General features: G+C 53.6%; 1 protein-coding gene across 2 annotated transcripts in view; it reads left to right on the forward strand.

Annotated features, from left to right (window-relative positions):
* The first annotated feature begins 1,157 nt into the window (after positions 1-1,157).
* The window catches only part of CALN1 (calneuron 1), a 150,776-nt gene continuing 125,974 nt past the window's right edge, over positions 1,158-25,959 (forward strand). Inside the window, exons 1-2 of one of the 2 annotated variants that reach the window (XM_077787472.1) lie at positions 1,158-1,450; positions 19,707-19,905. In XM_077787472.1, the coding sequence (XP_077643598.1) occupies positions 19,780-19,905 (126 nt within the window). In that variant the 5' untranslated portion in view covers positions 1,158-1,450; positions 19,707-19,779. Of the gene's footprint in view, positions 1,451-3,522; positions 3,719-19,706; positions 19,906-25,959 lie in introns of those variants that run through there. The other variant, XM_077787471.1, reaches the window with a different exon arrangement.

The raw sequence follows: 25,959 nt of genomic DNA on the forward strand, positions 1-25,959 counted from the left end.
GATGCTTCCCCTCCCTCCCCATCCTTCCTCCCTCCATGGTGGGAATCTTCTCATTCATTAATAATCTGCTAATTATCCTAGCAGCTCGGAGCTGGGTTGCAGCATGGACAGAAAACCAGCTTTCCCTGCTGGCACCCACCCCTGGCTGTAATTAAAGAGGTGAGAGGGAGCCAGAACACCCGGGTCAGCCCGGAGAGCACAGCACGCGCCGGTCCGACAACCAAAGTGGGCTGTTCCGAGCTGGCCTCGGGGAGGGAGGGCAGCACTCTGGGCTCAAACCGGGCAAAAGGAGATGAAGTAGAAGAAGTAGAAGAAGTAGAAGAAGTAGAAGAAGTAGAAGAAGAAGAAGAAGAAGAAGAAGAAGAAGAAGAAGAAGAAGAAGAAGAAGAAGAAGAAGAAGAAGAAGAAGAAAGATGTGCTCCTTGTTTCCATTGTTTTCCCTTATTTGAGCTCAAAATCTGCACCAGGGAGGGCTCCATGGAAACCCTGCTCTTTGTCCCCTCTTTCCTTGTTTTTGGGAAAGCTGGATGGGAGGCTGGCACCATGTCTTGGCCATCCCTGACCTGCTGAGCAGCCTGAGGGCCACTGAGAGCCCAGCCTGTTGCAGATGAGTGTTTTCATGGAGGACTGGAGAGCAACTGGATCTGGAGCTGAAGGAGGGACCAGCGTCACTCGCACGCTGCCGGTGCCAGGCTGTCTCCCCACTGCCTTGGCACCAGCAAGTGGCCTCCAAATCCAAATGGAATTGCTTTCCTGCTCACAGGATGCAGGCAGGAGCCTGAGGACCCCATCTTGCAGAGATGGGCTGGGGTGACGCAGCCCTTCCCCTTCCCCACCACCCTGGGTGACGCAGCCCTTCCCAACAACCCCGCTCCACCCAGGTCTGGCACGGGGAGGGCATTTGGCCACTGGCACAGGGTGGTGGGACAGAGGGACACGATCCTCCTCCTCCCACTTCTCTGGAGCGCTGGTAGAACACGAACTTTGCTCCGCGCACCCTCAGGAGCGCTCGGGCTGCCCTCGCCCATCCCGGTGCCTGCGGGATCCCCTCTCGCCACCGCCGTGCCTGCTGGAGGGAGCGTTGATTTCCAGCTCGCTGCTGCTGCCGGCGCAGCTCCCGGTGCTGCCGGATCCGGCCCCGCGGGCTGCCAGGATGCCCCCGACGGGCGGCAGGAGGATGCTGGCGCTGGCAGGCCCGGGCGGCAGCGCGGCGCTCCGGGGGCAGCAGCAGTGCCAAATTGGGGTTCTAGCCCTTTAAATCCGATCCGGTACTGCGAAAAAAAGGACGAGCGAGCAGGAGAGAGCCTTCAGACTCTTTTAATTAAAGCTTGTACCATATTCTGTATTCCCAAGTCACGGCAGCCGCCCGCGCTTCCCCAGGACACCTCGGGCTCCGTCTCCGGCACGGCATGGACGGGCAGCGCGGCTCGCCGGGCACCGGCGGCTGGAGGTACGCGCGGAGGGACGGGGCTGCGGGCACGGCTTCTCCCCGCTCCCGGCTGCCGGCCGGGAGCATCCCCCTGCTTTTCCCATGTGTTTGCCTTTGCCGGGGAGAAACTCGAACGCGTGGCTGCGGCTGACGCGGGGCCGGTGGCAGGAGGAGCCCTCCCACCGCGCACCTGGGGCCCGGGGCTGCCTGTCCTGCCACCGCCGCTCCCTTCCCTCTCCCTTCCTTCCCTTTTAAATAATTGAGCGCATGACCCAGAGTTGTGGCGTTTTTCCCTGGCTGCTTAAACCCCGGAGCTGCCGTTCAGCAGAAGATAAGTTGGGATGCCTGGCCCATAAATGAGGGCAGAAGTTGGTCCCCGGCGCGCTGCCGCCGCTCGGCTCCTCTCCGTCCCCCCGTCCCTCCCAGGTTAGGGGAGTTTTGCCACATCCTTCCATGCGCATTGCACTCGCAATGCAGAGCAGTTCTGGAGAGCCTCGCGGAGCGAATCCCGGGTTATTGGGAACGACAGCGTCGTTTGCACGCCGGAGTCTCCTCTCCCCAGCACTGTCACTCACCCCAGCCTTAGCTGGGCTGATAAATCGCCCTTCAGCAGGAGCTCTGTGCCCAGAGAACATTTAACTGTGAACTGCCCCACTCAGTCAGTGATTTTCCTCTCCCCCTCTCCTCCTTAACAGAGTGATTATCTGTTTATTCTTCCACGCAACGTGGCTTTTTCCTTAAATTATGGATTGTCGTTCCTCCATCCCCGTTTCAGGTGGGTGCATCTTTAAGGTGCCCTGACTGTAATGAGAGCCTGTTGGAGTCTTTGCAGCCGGGTCCCAGGTGAGGCTGGGTCCCTGGGAGCATCTCTCCCTCCGCGATCCATGCAGGAGAGAGGCTGTGCCAGCAAACATTTATCCTGGTGCCTATTGGAGGTTAATAACACTTTTGACAAATAGCAGCCTCCTCGAGGCTTGAAATAGGATTGGAAAAGCAGCCACTAATCTCCTTGAGAAGTGCTCGATGGTGGCCACCTCTCAGGAAATCAGGAGAGGAGCTGTTTATGTTCTGTGTGTTGTGGCGTTAGCACAGCAAAAAAACCGCTTTTCTTAATCCACCGGGAAAAACTCTGCTTCGCCTTCATCTCCCAGGATGGAGGTCTTGGGGAGGGGATCCTCTGAGCTCAGCATGGCCCAAAGTCCACAGGACCGTGGGGCTGCACAGCTGGGTCAGGAAAATGGGGGTTTTCTCCTCACCTATGGTATTTGCCATCAACGAGGGAGAGACGGGACAGAGAACTTGGAAGTGAGCAGAGAGAGCAGAGCCGTGGGTCAGAGAATGAGCGTCTGAGCAGCAGCACCTGCAGGGATCAGGTGGTTTGTGGGCAGCAAAACATTTTGCCTTGGGCAGTGAAAGAGTGAGACTTGGAGAGGAGGGGGCACAGAGCCCGCAAGGAAAAGCAGAGGTGCCAGGACACAGGGAAATCCACGGCACAGCTCCGTGCTGAACTCATGGAGTGAGGGGCAGTGCAGGCAGAGGGATGCTGGGCACCCCAGGGCTTTGGGATTATTGGTTTTCCCTGCTTTCTCCAGCAGCTCCCACCCCTTGGTAGTGCTTTAGCCATCTGTGACTTTGGCGACATTAGGAAGGAGCTGTGACCGAGAGGTGGGATAATGGCTCCATTGTTCCCAGCTCCAAGGGAAGAAAATTGACCTGGCAAGGAAACCTGAAAGTGCCTGAAAGTTAAAAAGCCCCGTTCCCATGGTCTGAGCAGGATTGCAGGCAAGCTCTTCTCGGGTGAGGCCCCTGGAACCTGTTCCCTCCATCCTGCAGAACTGGAGAACACCGAGCACGGTTTGCAAGCCACCAAAAAACACAAGCAGCGTGTTGAAAGATGAACAAAATGTGCATCTTTTTTCAGCAAAGCAGCTCAAGCACACGGAGGGTGGGGAGTAATTATTTATAGTGCCATCAGCAGAAATAATAGAATGAATTGAAGGGCTGAAAAGTTTTGCTGACTCTCAGGGAATGCGTCCTGGCACGGACGGATCATTCCCGGGCCCAGCCCTTCGTATCTCCAGTGCTCCCAAGAGCAGCCTGGAGACACAGCAGAGCCTGGGATCCAGGGAGAGCTGCTGGGAGCTGATCCCAGTGGGAGGATGGAGCTTCGGTGGCAGCTCCCACCTCCCTGCCGAGCCTGCTGGGCTGCCCGAGCCCAGAGCCGCGTCCCGCTGGATGCCTGAGCACGGGAGGAGCGGCGCGCCGCGAGGGGAAGGGCTGGGTGCCCAGGTTTGGCTTTTCTATTTCATTCTGGGAGCACTGAGATTAAGAAGGGAGGTGAGGGGATGTTTTTTAGATTGGCAAAACTGTTTTGTGCTCTGCAGTGGAGCTCGGAGTGCAGGGTTTCAGTCACTCCTGAGCCCAGCGTTGGGAGGACTGGCAGGCATGGACAGGGAATGGCTCACCTGGAATCTATCACTCACCTTAAAGGTGATCTGCACCAGGGTTTCTTTTCTAAAGGGAGATAATTGAGTTTGAACTCCTCTTTGTGGGGATGAAAAGGCCTCATTGCATTTCCCCCCCTTTTCTTCACCCAGGAATGGTGAGGTGTGCCAAGCTTGTCCCTCCCCATCTGGGCTGATGTTGGAGGTGGCCACTGAGGCTGATGCAGGTGGGAAGGGTGAATTTGAATCCTGATTGAGCAGCAGGCTCTGAGCAAGTGGGGCAGAGTCACCAGTGTTCCCCAGGGACAGGCTGGACTCTGTGGGACAGGTTCTGAGCAGCCCCAGAACCCTTTCCCTTCCCCAGGCTGCTTGATAGCTCCACCAGGGACCATCCCCAGGTGGGCACAAAGGGCTGACTTTAAAGGTCCCATCAGGTCTTTTGCTCCGTCTTGCCCTGCCTGTCCATCTCCAACCAGCTGAGATTTTCCTGCTCCAAACTAGAGCTGATTTTCTGAGGAAAAGGCAGGAAAATAATTCTATTTTTATTGTCAGCAATAACCTTTCCTACCTCCTTGACTCTGTAGAGTGGAAAGAGCCCAGGCACAGAAGGCAGAGCTCACATTTCTGCTTTCCCTTTGCCAGTCACCTTTAAACAAAAGGAACCCAGCAGGATTTCTGGAGCAGGAAGAGACCAATATGGATCTGGTGGAGATAAAACCTAAATTTACTACTTCAAGCTGCTAGAATCTAATAGATTCTTCTATTTAGAGCAAGGGATGTTTGTCAAGCCCATTCTCCAACACTGGCAGGGTATTGCAGTTGGAATTAGTCTGATAAATTAAAAGCAGTCTGAAGAAGTCTGAAGTTGTAAAAACACAGCATATGAGTGAAATTGCATGGTTATTGAGGGAAATGCTTGTGGGAGAGACACCAGCACGGTGTGTCAGGCTGGGGATGGCAGGATCCAGACATGGACCTGCAGGGATGGGTCATCCTGATCGTGGGCATCTGTTGTGGTCATCCAGGTGTTTTTGCTGGGCTCGGGTGGCCTTTAGAGCAGGTTCATCCACATCACGCTCTGTTCTTGTCTTCTTTGATGTTTTTACACTTTTTTTTTCCCCTCCTTCAGGATATGTTTTAGCCTTTTGAGCTAAAAGCCACTCCCAGGGCATTATTTTAAGCCCCCACTTGAATGGAAGGAGGTGAGAGGCTGCCTAGACAATGCAAACCTTGTGTTCCACGGTCACCCAGAGACTGCCAGAAATCCATGTCTGCTGGAGGCTGGCCTTAACTAGAGTTAAATCATGTCGGGAGCCTTGGGGATCCTTGAGAACAGATTTTCAAGAAAGTAATGTATAGATGTTGCCCAGTTTGATGCAGGTTTCACCCTTTAAATCCTCTTGTGCCCAGAACTGACTGACTCTGGGTCGCTCCTGGCTCCAGCCAAAGCCTGGACTTCAGTCTGAGACCTGCCCAAGTGCTCTGGGAGCCTCAGGCACTGTTTCAAAGGGGATTAATAAACCCTCAGGAGCTGCTGATGCTTCACTGGGAGTTGGCAGGAGGCCCCTGCTGATTTTGGAAAGGTTTCTCCTGGAGGCTCCACTGCAGGAGCAAAGGGAGGAAGGGGCTGGCACCCCCAGAGCTGCAAATGAAACAAGAACCTATGCAGAGTGTTCTTTTATTTCTGCTGCCTCATAAATCCACGGTGGCAAAGCAGCCTAGAGAGCTGGGAAGGGATTAACTTGGGAAGAGAGAAGGTCCCCCAGGGGTTAAGCACAGAAAGCTGCTGGTTCTTCAGAGCAAGGAGCTGCCCTGAAGCTGCTGCTGATGAGGAGGAGTCACCCGGCCTGGCTGCCCCGGGGATGTTTGTGGCTTGTAATGATCTGCAACCCCCCTGACACCTCAGCTGGCTCCAGGCCTGGGGAGAATGTCACAGAATCCCAGAATGCCGGGCTGGGCCAGGCAGGGAGGGAGCCCAGAGGTGCCTGTGCCACCTCCCTGGGTGGCATCCCAGAGTCCAGGGCACAGCATTGTGTGCAGAGGCTGGGCAGGATCCCCGCTGAGGGAGACTCCAGCCCCTCCCTGGGCAGCCTGGGCAGGGCTGGCACTGCCCAGGGCAGAAGTTGTGCCTCCTGTGCAGGGGCAGCTCCTGGGCTCAGCCCTGCCCGTGGCTCTGGTGCCACTGCTGGGCCCCGGAGCAGAGCCTGGGCCCTGCTCTGCCCTCCCTGCACACAGGGACAGCCAGGCCTGAGGGCCCCTCTCAGCTGGGGCTCCTCTCCAGCCCGAGCAGCCCCGGCTCCCTCAGCCTTTCCTGGCACAGAGATGCTCCAGGCCCTCCTCATCCTCACACCTGAGCTGGCCCCGCTCCAGGAGCTGCTGTCCCTGAGGATGCAGGGCTGGACACAGCACCCAGAGCTGCCCCAGGGCTGGGATCCCTCCCTGACCCTTTGGCAAAGTGGCAGCATGGGCAGATGTCAGAATCTGAGCTATTGATGATCCTGACACTGTAAAAGTCTCTGTCTTTCAGCCCCGCTGCCAAAGCAGAAGTCATAATTGGTCTGTGCTGGTTCCAGGTTGTTTATTCTGTTTATCTCTAACATGTTCTGCTGCCCTGCCCAGCTCTGTCCTGCAGGGCAGCGTGTGGGGCTCTGCCCTCAGTGGGATGTGACAAACATTCAATACCAGAAACTCCCTGGGCTGGATTTACAAGAACGTGCCAATATCTGTCACCTACGTTGGACAGTGTGTCCCCAGCCTGAACCAACAGAAAAATGCCAACATCACAGTGAAACATGGAGGGCATGAAGAAGGAGAAAAAGGACAAGACACACCCAATTTCCTTCATCTTGTCCCCTTTGGACCCCTAATCTAGAATCCTAACATTTTACTTTTGCACCCGTGCCATGCTTAATTATTACTGATATCAAACACTCAGAGCTGGTAATTCATGCTGTAAGATTGAAAACTCTTTTCCATGGACAGAGATCACAGCCAGTGTCTCTGGGGGCTCTGTCCAGGGGGTTCCTGACCCCTGCCAGGGTCCCAGACCTGCCAGGGCAGCCAGAGGGAAGCCCTGGATTCCCACAGGCAGAGATCCACTGTCAGTGGTGGCTCCTGGGAAGGGCAAAATTCCTCTGTCCTGGTGATGGACAGGAGGGTGTTATGCTATGTGACTGTCACACGTGTTAACTGCTGTCACATGGAGCTGTGACAATGCGAAGCAGCCTATGTTGGGTGGCACTGTCCCTTGGCATCTCAGTCCATGTGGAGCTGGGTTGCTTTGGTAAGTTCCTCTCAATGAGTTCACATGCAAAATCCCATTTTCTGGAACAAAAGGTGCAGATCCCAGTGCTGTTGTAATGCAAATGACATCAGTGGGACTAATTAAAAAAAACCAAAAAAACAAAACAACAAAAAAAAAAGAAAAACCCAGAGAAAAGCCTGAAGGGGCAAGACCCCAGTCAGCTGCACCCCAGCACAGCAGGAGTCCCACTGTTCCCATCCCATGGTGCCCACAGCTGTTCCAAGCTCCTGATGAATTCACAGTGGAAATTTGATCCAGGCAGTTTGGATCATCCATAAAAACAAGCTGGAAGAGTGGGTGGATTCTTTTATCCATGAGGTTGTTTTATGGATTGAAATTGCAGTTTTGTCCCCTGATCTGATTGAAGCAATAGTGGGATATTTGGGATATTTGGTAAATATCCTGTTCCCTCCTGGAACAAAAGCTGTAAAAGAGGCTTTTTCTGGGATGCAGGAAAGAGATGGATCTGTGGAAAATGCTGTCCCTGCTGTTTCCAGCCGAGCTGGACTGTGTGGAAGGGTGGGTGATGAGGTGCTAAGGGCTTATTCCTGTTCTGGCACTAAAGGCAAGGGGGCTGCACCTGGGGTCTCATTTAATGCTTGAGAAAACCACTGCAGAGAGACTGGGAGCAGCCAGAGGCTCCAGGAAACCCTGGACAGCCCTTCTGGTCCCTTTAGGAGCACTGACCCTATTTTGGCTGTGTGCTCTGGATCCGAGCAGGACCCCCCAAACTGCTCCAGGGTCAGGTACCAAGAGTCAAAGCCACTGCTGGGGGCAGTGCAGGTGTCCCTGCCCGGGCAGGAGGGGAATGAGACAGGCTTCCCCAACCCAAACCAGCCTGGGATCCGTGAGAAGCCTCGGCAGTGCCGTGCTGCTTGTGTGGAGGTGCAGGCTGGATGAGAGGAGACGCTGTGTCCGTGTACATCCATGATTCCAGAGAAGCTTTGCAGTGGGGTTGGAAGGAAACACAAGGTTCCCCATGGCCTTTCCTTGTCCCCTCTAGGCACCCCCTTCATGTGTTCTCGTGTGCCTCTGGAGAGAAAACACCGAAATAAGGTTGGTTTATAAAAATGAAAGGCAGGGTGAGAGAGGCAGCTGTGAGGGGAGTCCAGAGCTGGCAGCCCCTGGTGCTGAGCTCTGTGTGGGATGGAGAACATCCTTTGCATGGGTGTTTGCACAGCACAGCAGGCTCTGGTCCAACATCAGAGCCCAGAACTCCCTCTGGGACCTGGAGAAACCTGCCAGGTGCCTTCCCTCCTCCCTCCCTGCCACCCCTCAGGCCACTACCCCAGGCAAGCTCATCAGAGTCCCTTAAAGCGATTTGGTTTTGGTGATGCCATGCCTGAGAGTCACCCTAAAGGGTTTGAAAGAACAGATTAGCTGAGTTTCAGAGTGTGAATTATGAAGAGAACCTCTTCTGTGCAAAGCACAGGATCACTAGTGATGATTCACTGGGCTTCTTCTTGACCATTAGTTAAACACTTTGTGTCCAAACTGTGATCCACATAAAATTGCTGGAACATGTCTTGCAGTTCTCAGTGTCCAGAAGCTCCAGGAGGAAGCATTTGCTTTTCTGGCAGTAGGAAAAAAGCCACAGTGACTCAGGGCATTGGTATTGGAGCTGCATCCTTGGGACTCTCTCTAGTGAGGACAAATTCCCCTCTCACCTCATCTCCTGAAGAAGGGCAAGTGCAGCGCATTCCTCCTCCAGCTTCCCAGCTCCTCTCAACCCCTGCTGAAAACTTCCTGAGCTGAAGGCTGTCTGTCACTCTCAATGCATTATTTTATCTCTTTTGAGCACTTGATGTCTTCCAGGAAAAATTCAACAACATAATTGGGCACAATTTGCAAAAACACTTCCTCTGCCTTTTTCTTTTTTTTTGAAATAATTTCTTGGTAATTTCCTTGTGTATCTCTTCTGTCTGGTGCTGTGAGAAACACGAAGTGTTTGTTCTCTATTGCCTTTGCTCCGTGATGTTGAGGACGTGATAAAACTCTGGTTTAAATAAGTGTTTCCATATCCTTTTCAAGCATCTCTTTGCCAGACTGAAGGGCCCTGACTTCTCAATCTGTTTCTGTGCAGAATTCACTCTCTGTCTCTGTCCAAGCTCCTTTCCCTCCTCTCATTCTTCCTCGTTCTGTTATCTCCCTTCCCGAGTGCTCCGAGCAGGGATTTGTTCATCCTGCAGGTGCACAGCAGAGCCAGGCAGCAGCACAGTTCCAGTTTGCTCTGTTTCTCTGACAGAAACCTCTCACACTGGATTTTCCTGTGGCTCTTTCCAAAGCAGCCTCCACATCCCCCCAGTGACCCTTCCTGGCCAGCAAGGCCAAGTGCAGGGGAGACCACGGGACCTTTTCTCCTGAGCAGCATCTGGCACTGAAATTCAGCTCTTTGGACCTCAGACGCTGGATTTTGTTCGATTTTTGTGCAGCTGTTGCAGCAGTTCATGGTTTGCTCATCCTGCTTGACTCTGTGCCATTAAGGAAAGTTGTCAGTGCACTCACACACACCTCCAGTCCCCAGGTAATTTCCCAGTCATTGAGTGGGTCTATTTTACAGGGCTCTCTGGGGCTGCAGTGGGAGGTTGTTTCCATTATGAAAACTGACTGTTCATCTTTGTTTCTGCCTCCTTTCCCATCTCCTCCGGAATGAAAAGGAATGCAAACAATTCCCCGGCCCTTTCAGCCTCTCCTGAGCTGTGCTGGGTGCTCACCCATCCTCCACACCCCCCTGCCAGAATTCCTTCTGCTCCTGCTTCTGACCAGGCTGTGGTTTCACCTTTTGCAAGTGATTCTTCAGACTCCTTTTTGGCCGACCCCGCTGCTCCGAGCAGTTTGTCACACCCAGGGATCTCTTTCCTCCGTGGATACACTTTGAGCAGTGCCTTTTAACTCCCCTGCTCTGCTGGGTTGCTGCACAACCTTTTTTCCTTTTCCCTCTGGTTGGTTTAGCAGTCTGTGATTATTCCAGGTTTGCAACAGAGAGTTTAAAGCAGTTATTTTAATCTTTTAACTTCTCCTTTTTTATTTCTATTTGAGCAGCTTCTCAATTTTTAAGGTTATATAATTTTTTAAAAATTATATAACAATCGGTATAGTGTGTGTTGTGTGTTTCTCCATTTATACCTTTTTATAGTTAATATAAAATGTATGTATTTACTACAATACATATATAAATTCAGGTGTATATATACATATACATAGTCAGGTGTGTGTATATATATATATATATATATATGTATGTATGTATGTATGTATGTATGTATGTATACATATATATATTTCTATTTGCAGTTACAGGAGCAATTCTGATACCTTGGATTGTTCATGGCCATCTCAGAGCCAAACAGAATTTGTTTTCTGCTTCCAGAGTCGATGTTTTCCTACTCAACAGTTCTTTATTGTCCCCCAGCTCTGGCAAGGCCAGAGGGGCCCAGGGCTGACCCCAGATTTGAATTTTGACCCCACCAATATTAAGTGAAGTCATAATTAACCATCTCCACTTGTCCATTGATGGCAATTTCAAATCCCTTTCATTTTGAAGTCACTCCTGCATTGCTGTGACAGTGGTCAAATGAGAGGTGGCAGGACTATTCAAGCAGGCCTAAATTAAGTAATAATTGAAATGTTTGAAGGAAAATGAGAAATGGTTGTCAGGGTCAGCCTTAAATATGTCTTGCTAGCAACTTGCAGAAGAATTCTGATGAAAATTGCAGTGCTGTATGAGCCACGATTGGCTTTTATTTCAAAGTAAATAAGTTGAACAGGAGAGAAAGGGGGAGGACACACAAGAGCACAGTTAATAAGATGTATAATCAAATTAAAACTTTTGCACAGTGATATTGCATGAGGTAAAGCTTCAGAGTTTCAATATAAAATAGATTTTGTTTACCAAAACCCCAGAATGTTTGAAAGCACATTGGACTAATTTATAGGTCCCATGCTTTATGGAGTATTTATTTAATTTGGGAAAATGAGGCCCCTTTTGATAAGCAATAGCTCAAAGTGCTGCTGGAGAACAACAGCAGCATAGAAAAAGTTATTTTAGAGATCTCAAGAGTTGCCAGCCAAGTCCTGATTTAGAAAAAAACATAAATTCAAGTGCAATGACTTCAGTCAATGGCACGGGGCACGCACTGAGGTGCAGAGACTGTGTCCCTTTTTCTTGCAAATCCTTACGCATGTTTCCCCAGCCAGGAAAAGGAGCTCCTGATTTCCTCAGGAGCACCAGGAGCTTTGTGCTGTGCCAGCCCTGGCTCACTGAAATCACCTGGCACCCGTGCTCTGGGCTGGGAACAAGGTGGGCTTTGGGCACAGCTCAGAGCTGGTGGGCTTGGAGTTGTGTCCAACCTCAGAGACTCCATCAATGTGGTTCTGTAGCACAGGGCCACTTTCAGAGGAGCACTCCGAGATGCCAGGACAGGTGACAATGTTTTAGGTATTCACATCTGGATCCCAGTGCTTCCCTTGTTTCACAGGCTGGGATCAAGCCTTGGTGCTGTCAGAGCCCTGGGGGCAGTGCTCCTGTCCTGGGGCCACCCAGGAGGGATTGTCCTGCTCTGCTCTGGGCTGGGCCAGCCTCATCCCGAATGTTGTGTGGAGTTTGGGGCACCACAATGTAGGAAAGGCATGAATCCATTAAGGAAAGCCATGAATCCATTAAGGAAAGCCATGAATCCATTAGGAAGCATCCAAAGGAGGCCATGAAGAAAGTGAATGGTCTTGAGGAGAAGAGGAGCAGCTGAGGGCACTGGAATGTTCAGCTGGAGGAGACTGAGGGGAGACTCATCATGGTTCCATCGTCCTCATGAGGGGCAGAGGAGGGGCAGACACTGATCTCTGCTCTGTGGGACAGGGACAGGAACAGCTGGAGCTGGGCCAGGGCAGGTCAGGCTGGATTTCAGGAAAGGTTCTTCCCCCAGAGGGTGCTGGCACTGCCCAGGCTGCCCAGGGAATGGGCATGGCCCCGAGGCTGCCACAGCTCCAGGGATGCCCAGGCTGGGATTGTTGGGGTGTCTGTGCAGGGCCAGGAGCTGGGCTGGGTGATCCCTGGGGATCCCACCCCACTCAGGATATTCTGTGATTCTGACACCCTCAGCATCCTCACCTGGCTCCCACCCACACCCTGCCCATGGAGCCCATTTCAGCCCAGCCTCCTGCAGGTACCTTTGTTCCCACTCTGTCTCCTGGCTGCACCTCCACTGCAGCTTTGTTTCCATCTGCTCCTGACCGAGCTTTTTGGGTAGAGCTCAGATGGAATTTCTCCCTTTTCCAGAGCGTCACCAGTGCTCAGCTCTGCTCATGGAGTTCAGAGCCTGCAGGACCCTTGGGGAGAGCTCTCCCTGCTCTGGGACCAGCCTTGGGCGCTGCTTTGGTCGTTCCCACCATGGAGCAGATCCCCCTGTGCCCTCCTGAGCCAGCATTCCCAGCTGGAATCTCCCTGCTGGGTCAGTGTCACCATGAAGAGCAGCAGCCTGGGTTGGGATGAGCTTGGCTTCCCTGCTGGAATTTCCAGCAGCTGATGCTGCAGCCAGGAGCAGGATGTGGAGGTGGGATGGAGGAGGCCTCCTTGGCTGGCTGAGCACATCCATGCCCTCACATCCATGCCCTCACACTGCTGCTGAAGCCCAGCTGCAGCCTGGGCATCTCTGAGAGCCCAAAGCCTGGTTTGCAGCTCCCCTGGCCCAGGGGCTGCAGCTCTGAGTCAGGGCAGCTCTGCCATTCCCCAGAGCAGCTCTGCCATTCCAGGACAGATCTCTGCCATTCCAGGACAGATCTCTGCCATTCCAGGACAGCTCTGTGCCATTCCCCAGAGCAGCTCTGCCATTCCCCAGAGCAGCTCTGCCATTCCAGGACAGATCTCTGCCATTCCAGGACAGCTCTCTGCCATTCCAGGACAGATCTCTGCCATTCCAGAGCAGCTCTGCCATTCCAGGACAGATCTCTGCCATTCCAGGACAGATCTCTGCCATTCCTGAGCATCTCTCTGCCATTCCACACTGATTTCCCTGCTCTCCAGCCTGGCCATGCTCACAAACCCCTGCTGCATTCTGGCTTATAGCCCAGCCTGCCAGGTTTGGACCTAAACCCCGTTCACCCTGTTCCTCTTTGGTCCTTCTGCTCGTGCTTCATTCCTGCCTGGGGCTTTGAGGACAGGAGCCTCTTGCTCTGCACAAACTTCCATCTTCCCAGCAGAAGCATTTCCAGGGAATTTGCTGCAGCACACGGCAATTATGTGACGGAAGTCGGGTGAAAGGGAGCAGGAATAATTTGCAAGTTCTGCCAACAAAATCTCATTCATTTGTGTTGTTTTTTTTTCTTCCCCGTACCTTGGCAAGACTCTTTCCTGTTTTTCTTTCATTCCATGGCAAATGCACAATAGGAACAGGAGGTCAATCACTGGGAATTGTCAATTTATAATTTTTCTGACGTTGCCAGTTGCTTTTTCTAAAGACCATGAGCAGTGTGTAAAGCTCTTGTTGGGTAACAGACATAATTGGATGATTTCTAAATTTCCAAGAGCTTTTAGGTAGTCAGCACACTCCTTCCCTAATATCCTGTGGCTCTGGTTTTGTGCTAATAAACTGAATTGTTTAAGTCAAATTGACCCCAGAACTGCCACCCTGCAGATTTTGGGAACAGGATAAATATGCAAAAAATAGCAGCTGGAATGGAAGATTCTGTGAAAGAATCCCAGGATGTCAAAAATAATATTTTTGTCTAAATCCTTCCAGCAAAGCTAAGAGGATCAGCCCAGGTACAGGAGAAGGAATAAGAAATGACTGCTACAGATCCAGGAGGTCAGATAAGCATGGCTTAGTGAACAGGGAAAATATGCCTGTAAAAGTAAAAATGTGTGAACTTTCAGCTGGGTGGGGTGGAAAAAGGTGGCTACAGGGAGGGAAAAAAGAAAGTTTGGGTCAAATTCTGCTGAAGTTGGCACCTCTTTTCCTCTGCCAAAATGATCCCTTCTGGTTTAGGTCAGGAAGAGGTTTGGGAGTAGCAGAAGCAGTTTGGATTTGGTGATTTCAGATTTAGAGGAATTGTTCACTTAATTATTTTTTTAGCAGATCATTTTAATTTGCATGGGAAGCCGTGCAGTGGGGAGAGTGCAGAGCTGAGCCCAGCCTGGGCTGGGAACATCCAAGGCAGCAGGGTCTGGAGACTGGATAAACCCAAATCCCAGCCCAGCTCCAGGCTCTGTCCATGCTCCCCTTCCGAGGTCTCCCAGGCACAGGCTGTGCTCCGTGGTTCTTGACCACACGGAAATTGCATTTTGCAGTCCCAAGGCTCAGCTTTGGTGCAGCAGGGAGGCAGGAGCTGGGATGTGGTGCCTGGAGGCAGCTCCCTGCTCCTTTTGAAGCCAAGGCTTTTCCCTGCAGTGCAGTCACCTCCCAGCATGTCTTTGCGGAGGGTTTGCCCTGTGTGCATCACTGAACGTGGAGAAACCCCAATTTCCTGCCTGGTTTTCCCTGTGGGATGAGATGTGGGAGCTCTGCTCTGCCCTAGGGCTGTTCCTGGGCTGGAGCTGGAGCAGCTCCTGAGCTCTGAGCGCTGCAGCTCTGGCCCTGCTCTCTGCTGTGCCCAGTCCTGGCTGCACCCAGAGCCACCCAGGGCCACCTCCTCGCCCTGCTGGCCTCTCCCCTTCTGGGCAGATCTTCCTGCCAGGAAATGAAGAGGTTCTCCCCAGCCCCCATCGTTTGTCAGGTTTGGGTTTTCCATGCTGGATTAAAGCCACAGAGAGGTTTGGGACTGAATCAAGATGATCTTTGGGTTCTGCTAGGACGATGAGAGAGTGAGATCATTTGTGTGATCCATTAATGTACCCCTGGATAGGCTGGAGGTGGCTGGGGAACTTTGCCTCTCCTGTACTTGATGTGAGTTGTGCCTGAGTGTCTCAAGAATATCCTGTGCATGCCTGTGTGTCCCAGCTTCAGCCTCACCTTTACCTGTTGCCCAGCCCGAGTCCCACCTGGAAACAGCAGGGAGCATCCAAGGCACCATTCTGGAGTGGAGTGCTCATGGACCTGCCCTCCATCCCCACAGGAACAGAGCCACAGGCAGCCTTCCTGCATTCTGCCAAGTGCCAAGGGCCTTCCCTCAGCCCGTGAGGGCAGCTCAGGCATTCAGGATTAAATCCTACCATGGAAGTGCCTGCAAGCCCTGTTGGACATCTTGGAAATGACTGAGAGACCTGCTAATGGAGGTGTTTTGGGATGAAGGTTACAATGATCCACTGTCTCCCTCCCCTCCTCTCTGCACTTCCCTAACCCTCTCTCTATCTGTGACCCTCTCCACCAGCCTCTGCCTTTCCTGGAAAGACAAATGAGATGTGAAAGGCAAGAGGCACTGGGGAATGTGGGAATGCAGCTGGCTCAGCATCAGTCCAAGCTGTGGCGTGAGGGAGCCCTGAGCCCCAGCCAGCCCTGCCCGGTACCTGCTCCCAGCCCTTCTCCAGAGGTGAAGTCTGGAGCAGCTGCTCATTTCCACTTAAGCTCTGGGGTTTGGGCTATTAATAAGCCTGGAAAATAACCACATGTTCCCTGAATTATGTAACAGATGTTAAATTCCCTGGGATGAAGAGGTGTCAGCCTGATGGAAGAAGTGATGTGAGGACCTTTCTTTTCCCTTGGAGCTGGGTTTCTCAGCTTCTGAGCAGAACCGATTATCAGAGAAAAGAAAGTCGTGTCACGCCCGGGTTGGATTAGCCCCATCCTTTGCTCCTGCCCGTGTTTGTGCTCCTCCTGCCTCTCCCCGGCAGCACATTTTTGGTGACAAAGTGTCACCCGAGAGCCGTGGGGATGTGCTGGGGTGAGCTCCGGGAGTCACCATCGGCGCTGGCTCCTTCCACCGGCACAGAGCGAGGAGGAGGAGAGGGAACCCAGGGCCAGCGAGGGGACTGGGCAGAAAATGCCTTCCCAATGAACCCTTTCAGGGACACAGCGGCCACCGAGGTGTTCACAGCCTCACTGGGGTGCTGTGAGATAGGCTGGAGTGAGGACACAGGAGGTGTCTTAGGGAGGGGGTTAAAAAGGGTCTCATTCTGTCTTCTCTTTGATAATTTTTATTTTTAGGGTTGTTGTTCCCAATTTTCCTCTCTCCCAGAATGAGCATGCCTGGGGAAAGGCCCTCAGCAGTTCAGGATGGTGTTTAACCACGCTGGAGCTCTTCCTAAGATCCCTGCTAGGGCACTTGGCATAAATATTGAGGCCACACCTCGAGGATGAGGCACCTCCAGTCCTATGTCCTGTTCTGGGCTGCTCCAAGGAAGACCCTGGAGGGCTGGAGCGTGTCCAGGGCAGGGAACGGAGCTGGGAAGGGGCTGAGCCCCAGGAGCAGCTGAGGCAGCTGGGAAGGGGCTCAGCCTGGAGAAAAGGAGGCTCAGGGGGACCTTGTGGCTCTGCACAGCTCCTGACAGGAGGGGACAGCCGGGGGGTCGGGCTCTGCTCCAGGGAACAGGGACAGAGGAGAGGGAACAGCCTCAGGCTGGGCCAGGGCAGGCTCAGGGTGGACACCAGCAGGAATTTCCCCATGGAAAGGTGCTCAGGCATTGGAACTGCCCAGGGAGGTTTGGAGTCCCCATCCCTGGAGGTGCCCAGGGAAGGGCTGGAGGTGGCACTGAGTGCTCTGGGCTGGGGACAAGGTGGGGCTGGGGCACAGCTGGGACTTCATCCTGGAGATCTTTTCCAAGCTCAGTGATTCTGGGGTTGGAAGATGAAGGGGAGCAGCTGAGCAGTGCCTTGGGAGAGCCGTGCCTGGCTGGGGATTGGAGACCTGGGCTCAGAGGTGCCACATTCTCCACGGGTGGAAATAACACAGCGAGACAGAAAGCAGAGACACCGAACAGCCACTCTCCAGGAGGAGCTGCTCAGGTTTCATTTCTGATCTGCTCCGGCATCTCCTGTTTCTCACCCGCTGGCAGGACAGCAGCAAACCCCTGCTCAGGCACAGCCAGGGACCAGGACAGGTCCTGAGCACGGGGACAGGTCCTGAGCATGGGGACAGGTCCTGAGCATGGGGACAGGTCCTGGGCTTGGGGACAGGTCCTGAACATGGGGACAGGTCCTGTGCTTGGGGACAGGTCCTGTGCACGGGGACAGGTCCTGAGGATAGGGACAGGTCCTGAGCTTGGGGACAGGTCCTGAGCACGGGGACAGGTCCTGAGCATGGGGACAGGTCCTAAGCACGGGGACAGGTCCTGAGCACGGGGACAGGTCCTGAGCATGGGGACAGGTCCTGAGCACGGGGACAGGTCCTGAGCACGGGGACAAGTCCTGAGCATGGGGACAGGTCCTGTGCTTGGGGACAGGTCCTGAGCTTGGGGACAGGTCTGTGCTTGGGGACAGGTCCTGAGCACGGGGACAGGTCCTGAGCACGGGGACAGGTCCTGTGCACGGGGACAGGTCCTGAGCATGGGGACAGGTCCTGAGCACGGGGACAGGTCCTGAGCACGGGGACAGGTCCTGCTGTGGCTGTGGCCGTGCTGTCACAGTTAATGACGCTGCAGGGAAGGGCTCTCCTGGATTCCTCCCTCTTTTTTCACATCCTGCACGAGGCAGGGACAGAAATGAAGGAAGTGCCTTCCAGCTAAGTGTGGAATTCAGCAGGATTTAGGATGTGCAGGGTGTCTGGACAGGCTGGCACAAGGCTGGATCCTCCAGGCAAAGAATTGATTGTTAGCCGCTCGACAGTAAAAAAAATATATATGTGGGGGGCAGGGGACTGGATTTTGGGTGGTTTCCCCATTTTTGCCCAGTTCCCATTCCCCCGTCCTTCAGGAGCATTTGAGAGCTGTGCTCTGGTGTTATTCACTGCTCACCACTGATTAATGGGCTGCTAATGGCATTACTCATTTCATTATCCAATCTGCAAGATCAGTCATTATCTAGGGAAAACGGAAGTCCATTTCCTACTGGCCTTAAGTGGTTGGCTGGCGGGGTAAAGTGCGAGGCTCACATTGAGGAAGAGGAGCAAGAAGAAAATTTCTTCTCAGGAAGAAAATTTGCACTGAAAGTCATCTCCAAGTTTGTATTAGTGAAGAGTGGAGCTAAGACATCAGAGGAGATGTTGCAAATCAGAGAGATAAAATAGGTAGCCCAAAATATAAGGACTGTATCAAGAAGATGCTCTCAGAGGGCTGGGATAACAGTAATAATAATAATGATGATGATGATAGTGGTGGTGGTGATGATGATGATGATAATAATAATAATAATAATAATAATAATAATAATAATAATAATAATAATAACCACAACAACAATAACAATAATGCAGCTTGGAGGGCTGGGTCAGAGCTCAGGTGCTTGAGGTGTTGTGTAATTGCGGGCAAAGAAATTATTGCTTTCAACTCACCTTCCACAAAACGGGAAAGAGAGGCCAGCTGGCGAGTGACAGATGGGCAGGGGACAGCAGGGAGGGGACAGCAGGGAGGGGACAGCAGGGAGGGGCCCGGCAGGACCGCGGCTGGCCCCGAGCCGGTGTCAGGAAGGATAACGAGGGGCATGTGTGGGGCACCGGGGGGCACCGGGGCCAGCAGTAAATAAATAAAAGTGTCTGTCAGAGCATAGTGAGAGCCTGGCTGGAGCATAGTGAGAGCCTGGCTGGAGGATCAGAGATTGATGGAATATCCTGAGTGGGGGAGGATCCTCAAGGACCCTGAAGTTCCAGCTCCTGGCCCTGCACAGGACAGTCCCCAAGCCACAGCAGGTGCCTGTGAGCATCGTTCAAACGCTCCCTGCCTCAGGGGTGATGTCCCCAAAGGAATGGGGACGGGGCCAGCCAGGTCCTGGCTGCAGAGAGGAAGGAGAGCCGTGCCCAGAGGAGCCCTGGCATGGCCACGCCGGGCCGGGGAAGGGGAGCTGTGGCCGTGGGCTGGGAGGGCCCTGTGGGGACGGGCAGGGGTCGGTGACACGGCAGAGGGGCTGGTCGGGTTGGTGTGTGACGGCTGGAGAGGTGACACTGGCTGAGGGGACACCCTGGGGGTGGCGGCTGGCAATGAAAGGTGCTCCTCTTGTCCCGGCACGTCCCGGTGCCACCTCCTGGCACAGAACCGGGGCCGCTGCAGGGACCCCGAGCGAGGCTGGCCCGGGTGCTCCTGGCCAGGGGGCTCATGGCAGCCCACGGGGATGTGTGGAGGATGTGCCGGCATGTGCCCGGCGCTTCCAAGGAACGTCTGTGACAGCTGCGGGTCTGAGCCCCCCCAGCCCCGGGCTGCAGCTGGAGCCAGCCCTGCCCCTTCCCTCTGCTCTGTGCCAGCCCTGCCCTGCCAGCACACGAGCCGGTGCCCGGAGGAGCGGGGCCGTGTCGCGGAGTTCTTCCCCACGTTCCTTCCCGTGGCACGGCGCGTTCCCCGCCAAGCGCCGCTTTTACCGGGAGCCCAACATCTGCTCCAGATGCGGCCGGCGCTGCCGCGCTCCTGCCGCTGTTGTCCCGCTCCCCGGCGTGAATGGTGGACGGCGGGGCTTTAAAGAAATGCGAAAAGCCTCGCCGTGCGTGCGCTGAAGTTCGTGTCGCTCCTCGCCCGCAGAGTCGCGCTCCGGGCTCGCCCGGCCCCATGATGAGCTCGCCCAGCGGCCGGGCCCGCCCGACTCGTCTGCCCGATGGGGCTGGTCCCGGAGCCGGCAGAGGCGCAGCCCGAGCATGACGGTGGCCGCGGGGATGAAGCTCCCGGCGAGAAGGAGGAGCCGCCGCAGCGGAGCAGGCAACCAGAGTTCCCCTCCTGGCAAGTGCTGTTCTCCTCTCCGGGCCCTTCGGAGGGAGGGAGGGAGGGAGGGAGGGAGGGATGCTCCTGCTCCCGGGTGGGCGTGGGGACACGGGGCTGCGGGGATGTCGCCACAGGGAGGACGCCCGGCTCTGCCCCTGGAGCAGAACCCCGCCCCAGGCGCTGCTGGGCGCGGACAAGCCCTGAGCATCTCCCCGGAGGGCAAAGGGACTCTGCTGGGTCCCAACCGAGCCAGCCCCTCCTTTCCTGCTGCCTCCGCCTGGGAAGTCCGAGTGGAATTTTGGAAGCCTGGTAGCCTTGGAAATTGATTTTTTTTTTTTTATTATTGTTATTACTTTTCTTTCTTCAGCATTTTGAAAAATGGCTTGACTCACAGTTGCATGAGGCTGTGGGGACTCACAGCCGACCATCTGTTTCAGCTGTTAACAGTCATTAATTTTTTTTGTAATTTTTGCTACTTTCAAGACACTTTGGGGAAAAAAAAAATGTTCTGGATGGCATTGGAGGAGTTCAAAGTCACTAACATCTTTTTTTCAGAGAAACAATGTGCCGTGAATGCAGTTATTCTAAAAGAAATACGTTTTTATCGGCTTTCTAAATGGGGAATTTGTCTCCTGGGGCCATGCAGGAGGACACGGTGTTTATCTCCTTTTCACCATGTATTTGGCTCATACCTGCAATCCACAGACTGAGCAGGGTTTTTCTGGGTTGAATCTACTGCAGAAAAGCTTTCATTTTAAAAAATACAGTGAGATTTTTCTCTTAAGCCGCTGCATTTCAGGGCCCAAGCACTCAGTGGATGTCTCCAGTCCTCCTCCTGGGACAGGGGCTCCAGCTGATGGCTGGGGGTGCTGGCTGCAGAGCTGGGGCACCTGGCCAGGTAAATAAAGGCACAAACCAATGCTATTGTCACTGTCCCCCCCAACCTGGGCACACCGACCCTCCTGCCTCATGTTCCCTGAGCCAGCTCCTCCAGAGGGGCTGTTCCTGATCCCCCAGGGCATCCAGCTCTCCTGGGCCTTCACCCAGGGCTCGAGGTTCACCCCAAAGCCCCTCTGGAAGTTTCCCTGTGCTTCATGGAAAGTTTTAGATGCAACAAAAAAAAACCATCCTTGAGCTTTGCATGGAGTGCCAGGATGAAGGGAATGGTTTCCACTGCCAGAGGGCAGGGATAGGTGGGATACTGGGAGGGAATTGTCCCCTGAGACAGCCCTGGCACAGGTGCCCAGAGCAGCTGGGGCTGTGGACAGGGCTGGGAGCATCTTGGGACAGTGGGAGGGGTCGCTGCCATGGCAGGGGTGGCACTGGGTGGGCTTTGAGGCCCCTTCTAACCCCACCCAACCCATTCTGGGATTCTCTGATGTAAAGATTTAAGGAAATGGAAAGAGAGGGTGCAGCACCTTGGGAACACGAGGTGGGGAGGTGGGGGCAGCTCCTCCAGGGAAGTCCTTTGTGCCACCACGAGGCCGTGGGGTGCAAACAGCAGAGCAGAGAGCTCTGGCTCAGCACCTTTGGGTCCTGTGTCTGTGTCAGGAGGTAAAACACGGCCAGGAGCCTCCAGAGCTGCTCTGGGGCTGCTGCTGGGCAGTGCAGAGCAGAAGGGTCCTTCCCTGCCAGTGACACCGGGGAGGGGACAGCCAGGGGCCAAGGAAGGGAACATCCAGGGGCCATGGAGTGCTTCCAGCCATCCATGAGCACTGCGGCTCTTTCCATGAGCCTGGAAAGGCTCCGGGGCTGCCCAGGAGCTCTGGCTGGGGGAGCAGCCCCTGGCACTGCCTCTGGGGCTGTGCGGAGCCCCAGCCTGCTTTGGGGCACTGAGGGACATGTGGGGACAGGGCATGGCACAGGATGGTGAAGCAATACATGGAATAAATTAATAGACTCCACAGCCAATACATGGAATAAATTAATAGACTCCACAGCCTGGGCTAGTTCTGAAGTGGGTATGTACTGTCAGTGCCCAGCACAAGTGAGGTATCTCCCCAAAAACTTGTGCCCCGAGCCTCAGTCTGACCCACACATTTATTCCCAAAGGTGTTCCATATATAATACACTGAACAACTTTTCTATGCATATTCAACCCCTGGCCCTGCTGCCCTTGCCTCTCATGCTGAACAGCTCCACGCCCTGCTGGGCACACCTGGTTTGCTGTGGTGTTCCTTCTGAGGCTGAAGATTTTGCTCTTCCTCATGATTGAACTTTTGAATTTTCCCTCTCTGCGCGTGTGCTTTCTGTCAGTCTTAATAGGCTTGGAGACAGGGGAGCCTCTTTACCTGGGTTCTTTGCATCCCTAGCCATTGTTCTTTGTGCAAGAAGCTTCAGAAATTTGCATTTTCTTATGCCCTTTTGTGCCACACAGAGGTTACTTAAGTAAAAGGTTAAAATTCAACACATAACTCTACAAACTAAAATATAAATGCTTTATTCATTTTGTTAACTTAAGTGAATTTTAAAAATCTCTGTTTCAGTGGCAAACCCCAAATAGCTCCATGAGGGAAAGCAGAGTCCATAGGATGTGCCCTGAGAGCTCAGCTCAGGTCTGGATGATCCCATATTCCAGGGATATTCCAGGGATGGACTGGAGCCCCCTCCTGACCTTTTCCAGGACATGCCTGGGTCTCTGCTCTCGTTCCTGAGCAGGGGCTGTGCTGGAGGCCAGCCAGGATGTGCTCGCCAGCAGAAGGTGCAGGAATTCACATCTGGAGCCTTGGAGACGTTTGGGGCCAGCATGGTTTTCATTTGAGGCCTTTCCGTTCTCTGTTGACTTAATTAAATAAAAAAAAAAAAAAGAAAAGAAAAAAAAGAAGCAGGCAGGATTGGGGTTCCCCCCCCCACCTTTTTTTTTTTTTTTTTTTTTTTTCTGAGCAGATGCCTGGCTCAGAGTGCTACAGAACCAATTTTAATTTTGAAATTTCCTTTCATTTTAAAGCTCCCCACAAGAATTTGGAGCTGCAAACCAAAATGAGGAGGTGTCAGACTTCACAAACCAACCCAACCCCAAACCTATTCATTAACTCAAAAAGCATCTTCTGTTCTGTCAATTTTCTAGGAAAAAAAAAAAAGGATTTATTTTTTTCAAATAAAAACATTACTTTAAAAAAACCCAACAACTGTATTAAGCAGAAATACTCCTCATTATTTGCTGCAGTGGAGGGAAATGGGGGTTGGCTGTTGGCTGAGGGCTGCTCTTCCCCTTTGCCCTTCTGCTGCCAACCTGTGCCATGGGACAGAGAATTTCTGAGCCATGGACAGAGATTTGCAGGTATGATAAGGATGATTTGAGATCCTGAGGCTCCCATTTATTCCTGATGCCCAAATAATTGTTGTTTTTCCCTGTATCCATCCTCGTCCTCCCTCCAGGAGCTCTGAGCTCAGCACACCCTCCAGGGCACAGCCTGGCAATCCCTGCCTGCTCCCAGCTCCCAGCACAGTGAGGGAAGGGAAGGAGATCTCTCCCCAGCAGGAAATTTGCCCATTAACACCCCAGACACCAAAGCCTCAATGGAGCTCTTCCCTCGGAACCAGCTCAGATGCCTCTCCCTGATGGGAAGTCTAAAAATAAGCACATTCTCCACAAACAGCTTAAAGATGTTGAAAATGAAAAGCAACAAAGGCTGGAGAATGGATGAGTCACTAAATTACAGGGCTATCTTTCGAAGAGCAAAACAAAAGCCCACAGAGCCCTCCCAGCTCTGGCTGCTGGAATTCCTCCTGGGTTTGGGGCTGGGCTGGGGCTCTGAAGGGTGAAATCTCACCCAGTTCTGCTCTGAAGGGTTAAACCTCACCCAGTTCTGCTCTGAAGGGTGAAACCTCAGCCAGTTCTGCTCCGAAGGGTGAAACCTCACCCAGTTCTGCTCTGAAGGGTTAAACCTCAGCCAGTTCTGCTCCAAAGGGTGAAACCTCACCCAGTTCTGCTCTGAAGGGTGAAACCTCAGCCAGTTCTGCTCCGAAGGGTGAAACCTCAACCCAGTTCTGCTCTGAAGGGTGAAACCTCAGCCAGTTCTGCTCTGAAGGGTTAAACCTCAGCCAGTTCTGCTCCAAAGGGTGAAACCTCACCCAGTTCTGCTCTGAAGGGTGAAATCTCACCCAGTTCTGCTCCAAAGGGTGAAACCTCACCCAGTTCTGCTCTGAAGGGTGAAATCTCACCCAGTTCTGCTCTGAAGGGTTAAACCTCACCCAGTTCTGCTCTGAAGGGTGAAACCTCAGCCAGTTCTGCTCCGAAGGGTGAAACCTCAACCCAGTTCTTCTCTGAAGGGTTAAACCTCAACCCAGTTCTGCTCTGAAGGGTGAAACCTCAGCCAGTTCTGCTCCAAAGGGTGAAACCTCACCCAGTTCTTCTCTGAAGGGTTAAACCTCAACCCAGTTCTGCTCTGAAGGGTTAAACCTCACCCAGTTCTGCTCCAAAGGGTGAAACCTCACCCAGTTCTGCTCTGAAGGGTGAAACCTCAGCCAGTTCTGCTCCACTCTGTGCCAGAGCTGCTCTGGGTGGAGAGAGAAAAGCCAGCTTGCCCAGCAGCACGAACAGGAGCTGCTGTTCTCTCCCACCTGGGAATTGCTGGGAGTTTTTGGGATAACCCCCCCCAACATGAGCTCCCAGGATAAGGAGCCTTCCTGCAAGGGGCTGTCAGCAAGAATTCCTGTCCACAGAGGGTTCCCTGGCCCCAAGGAAGCCACAAGTGTGTGGAGTCTCAGCTGGGAGACCTCTGTGGGTGTCACTGGCTGTGCCTTTAGCTGGCTGAGATAACACAACGAAAGCTCTGGGATCTTCCCCCTCCCTCAAGGTCTCCGTTCAGTGAGCTCCACCAGCGTGGACTCCGTTGCAAAGCTGCAGCTTTTTTAGCGTTTGCAGATGAGCTCGGATCCCAAATGCTGGCATTTGAGGCAGCGGGAAAGGGGCTGGCCTGGTGCCAAAGCTGTGCCTACATCTGATGTTTGCAGCCAGCCCCAGGCTCTGGGAGAGGCTGCAATGAACCCACGGATCCCACAGATGGTGGGGCTGGGGTACCTGTGTGCCAGCCCTGCTGCTGGGGTGTGGGGTATCCTCCTCGGGGTGCCCCTTCTGCCCAGGAGGGATCCCAGGGTGGTTGGGGTTGGAAGGGACTTCAAAGGGATCCAGGGCCACCCCTGCCATGGGGACACCTTCCTCTGTCCCAGGGTGCTCCAGCCTGGCCTTGGGCACTGCCAGGGCTGGGACAGCCCCAGCTGCTCTGTCAGGGCCTCACCACCCTCACATCACCCCCAGCACCCTCGTCTATCCTTTTTGTGGCTGCAGCAGGGGACCAAGGCCGTGTCCCCAGCCCGCTGCAGCACCGCTGGCTCGCTCCCGGCCCAAAGAACCCTTGGATCCATAAATCCATAAATGCCTGAGCTGGCAGCTCCAATAAAAGCTCTGCCCAAGGATCATCAATCCTGGAGCAGAGCTCGCCCAGCAGTGATTTAATCTCAATATTCCATTCTGAAATGTGCTAATTAAACTCCAGGAGAAAGCATCCAGTGCAGAAGCGAGGTGGAGGAAAAGGAAAAATAAAAGTTTCTCCTGGAATAATTAAGCACAATTAAAATATGAAAATCCTGGCTAGGGAGCAATTGTACTCCCTCCCCCAAAGTGTTTAATCAGAAATAATGGGGTGGAATTAAGCAATGCCAAAAATGTGGGTTGGGGGTTGGAAAACCTCTCCCACTTGGGAGCCACAAGGCTGGGAAAGGCTCCTGAGCCCTCCCCAGGGAGGGGGCAGTGGGTGCTGCCCAGGACATTCCAAACTGGAGTGGGCAGAGCCCCCTCTGAGCACTGTGGGGAAGGAAGGGTTGCAGAGCTTCCCCTCCAAGGGCCTGCCTGATGTTCTGGGCTTTTCTTTCCAGAGGGTCATCCCTAAGGGAGCAAAGCTCTTCAATCCCATCGAGGACTTTCTTCTCTGAGGGACCTCGAAGTTTGGCCCTGCAGGCCTCCCATTTGGCTAAAAGGGATCTTTGAAAGGCACGCAGCTCTCCTGGAGCCATAGCCTGGCTTGCCCTGCCTCCCCTTGGGCACCCAGTTTATTGCTGCTGGGTCCACGGTGCC

The sequence above is a fragment of the Lonchura striata genome, chromosome 20, assembly GCF_046129695.1.
Source record: "Lonchura striata isolate bLonStr1 chromosome 20, bLonStr1.mat, whole genome shotgun sequence".
NCBI classification, from domain to species: Eukaryota; Metazoa; Chordata; class Aves; order Passeriformes; family Estrildidae; genus Lonchura; species Lonchura striata.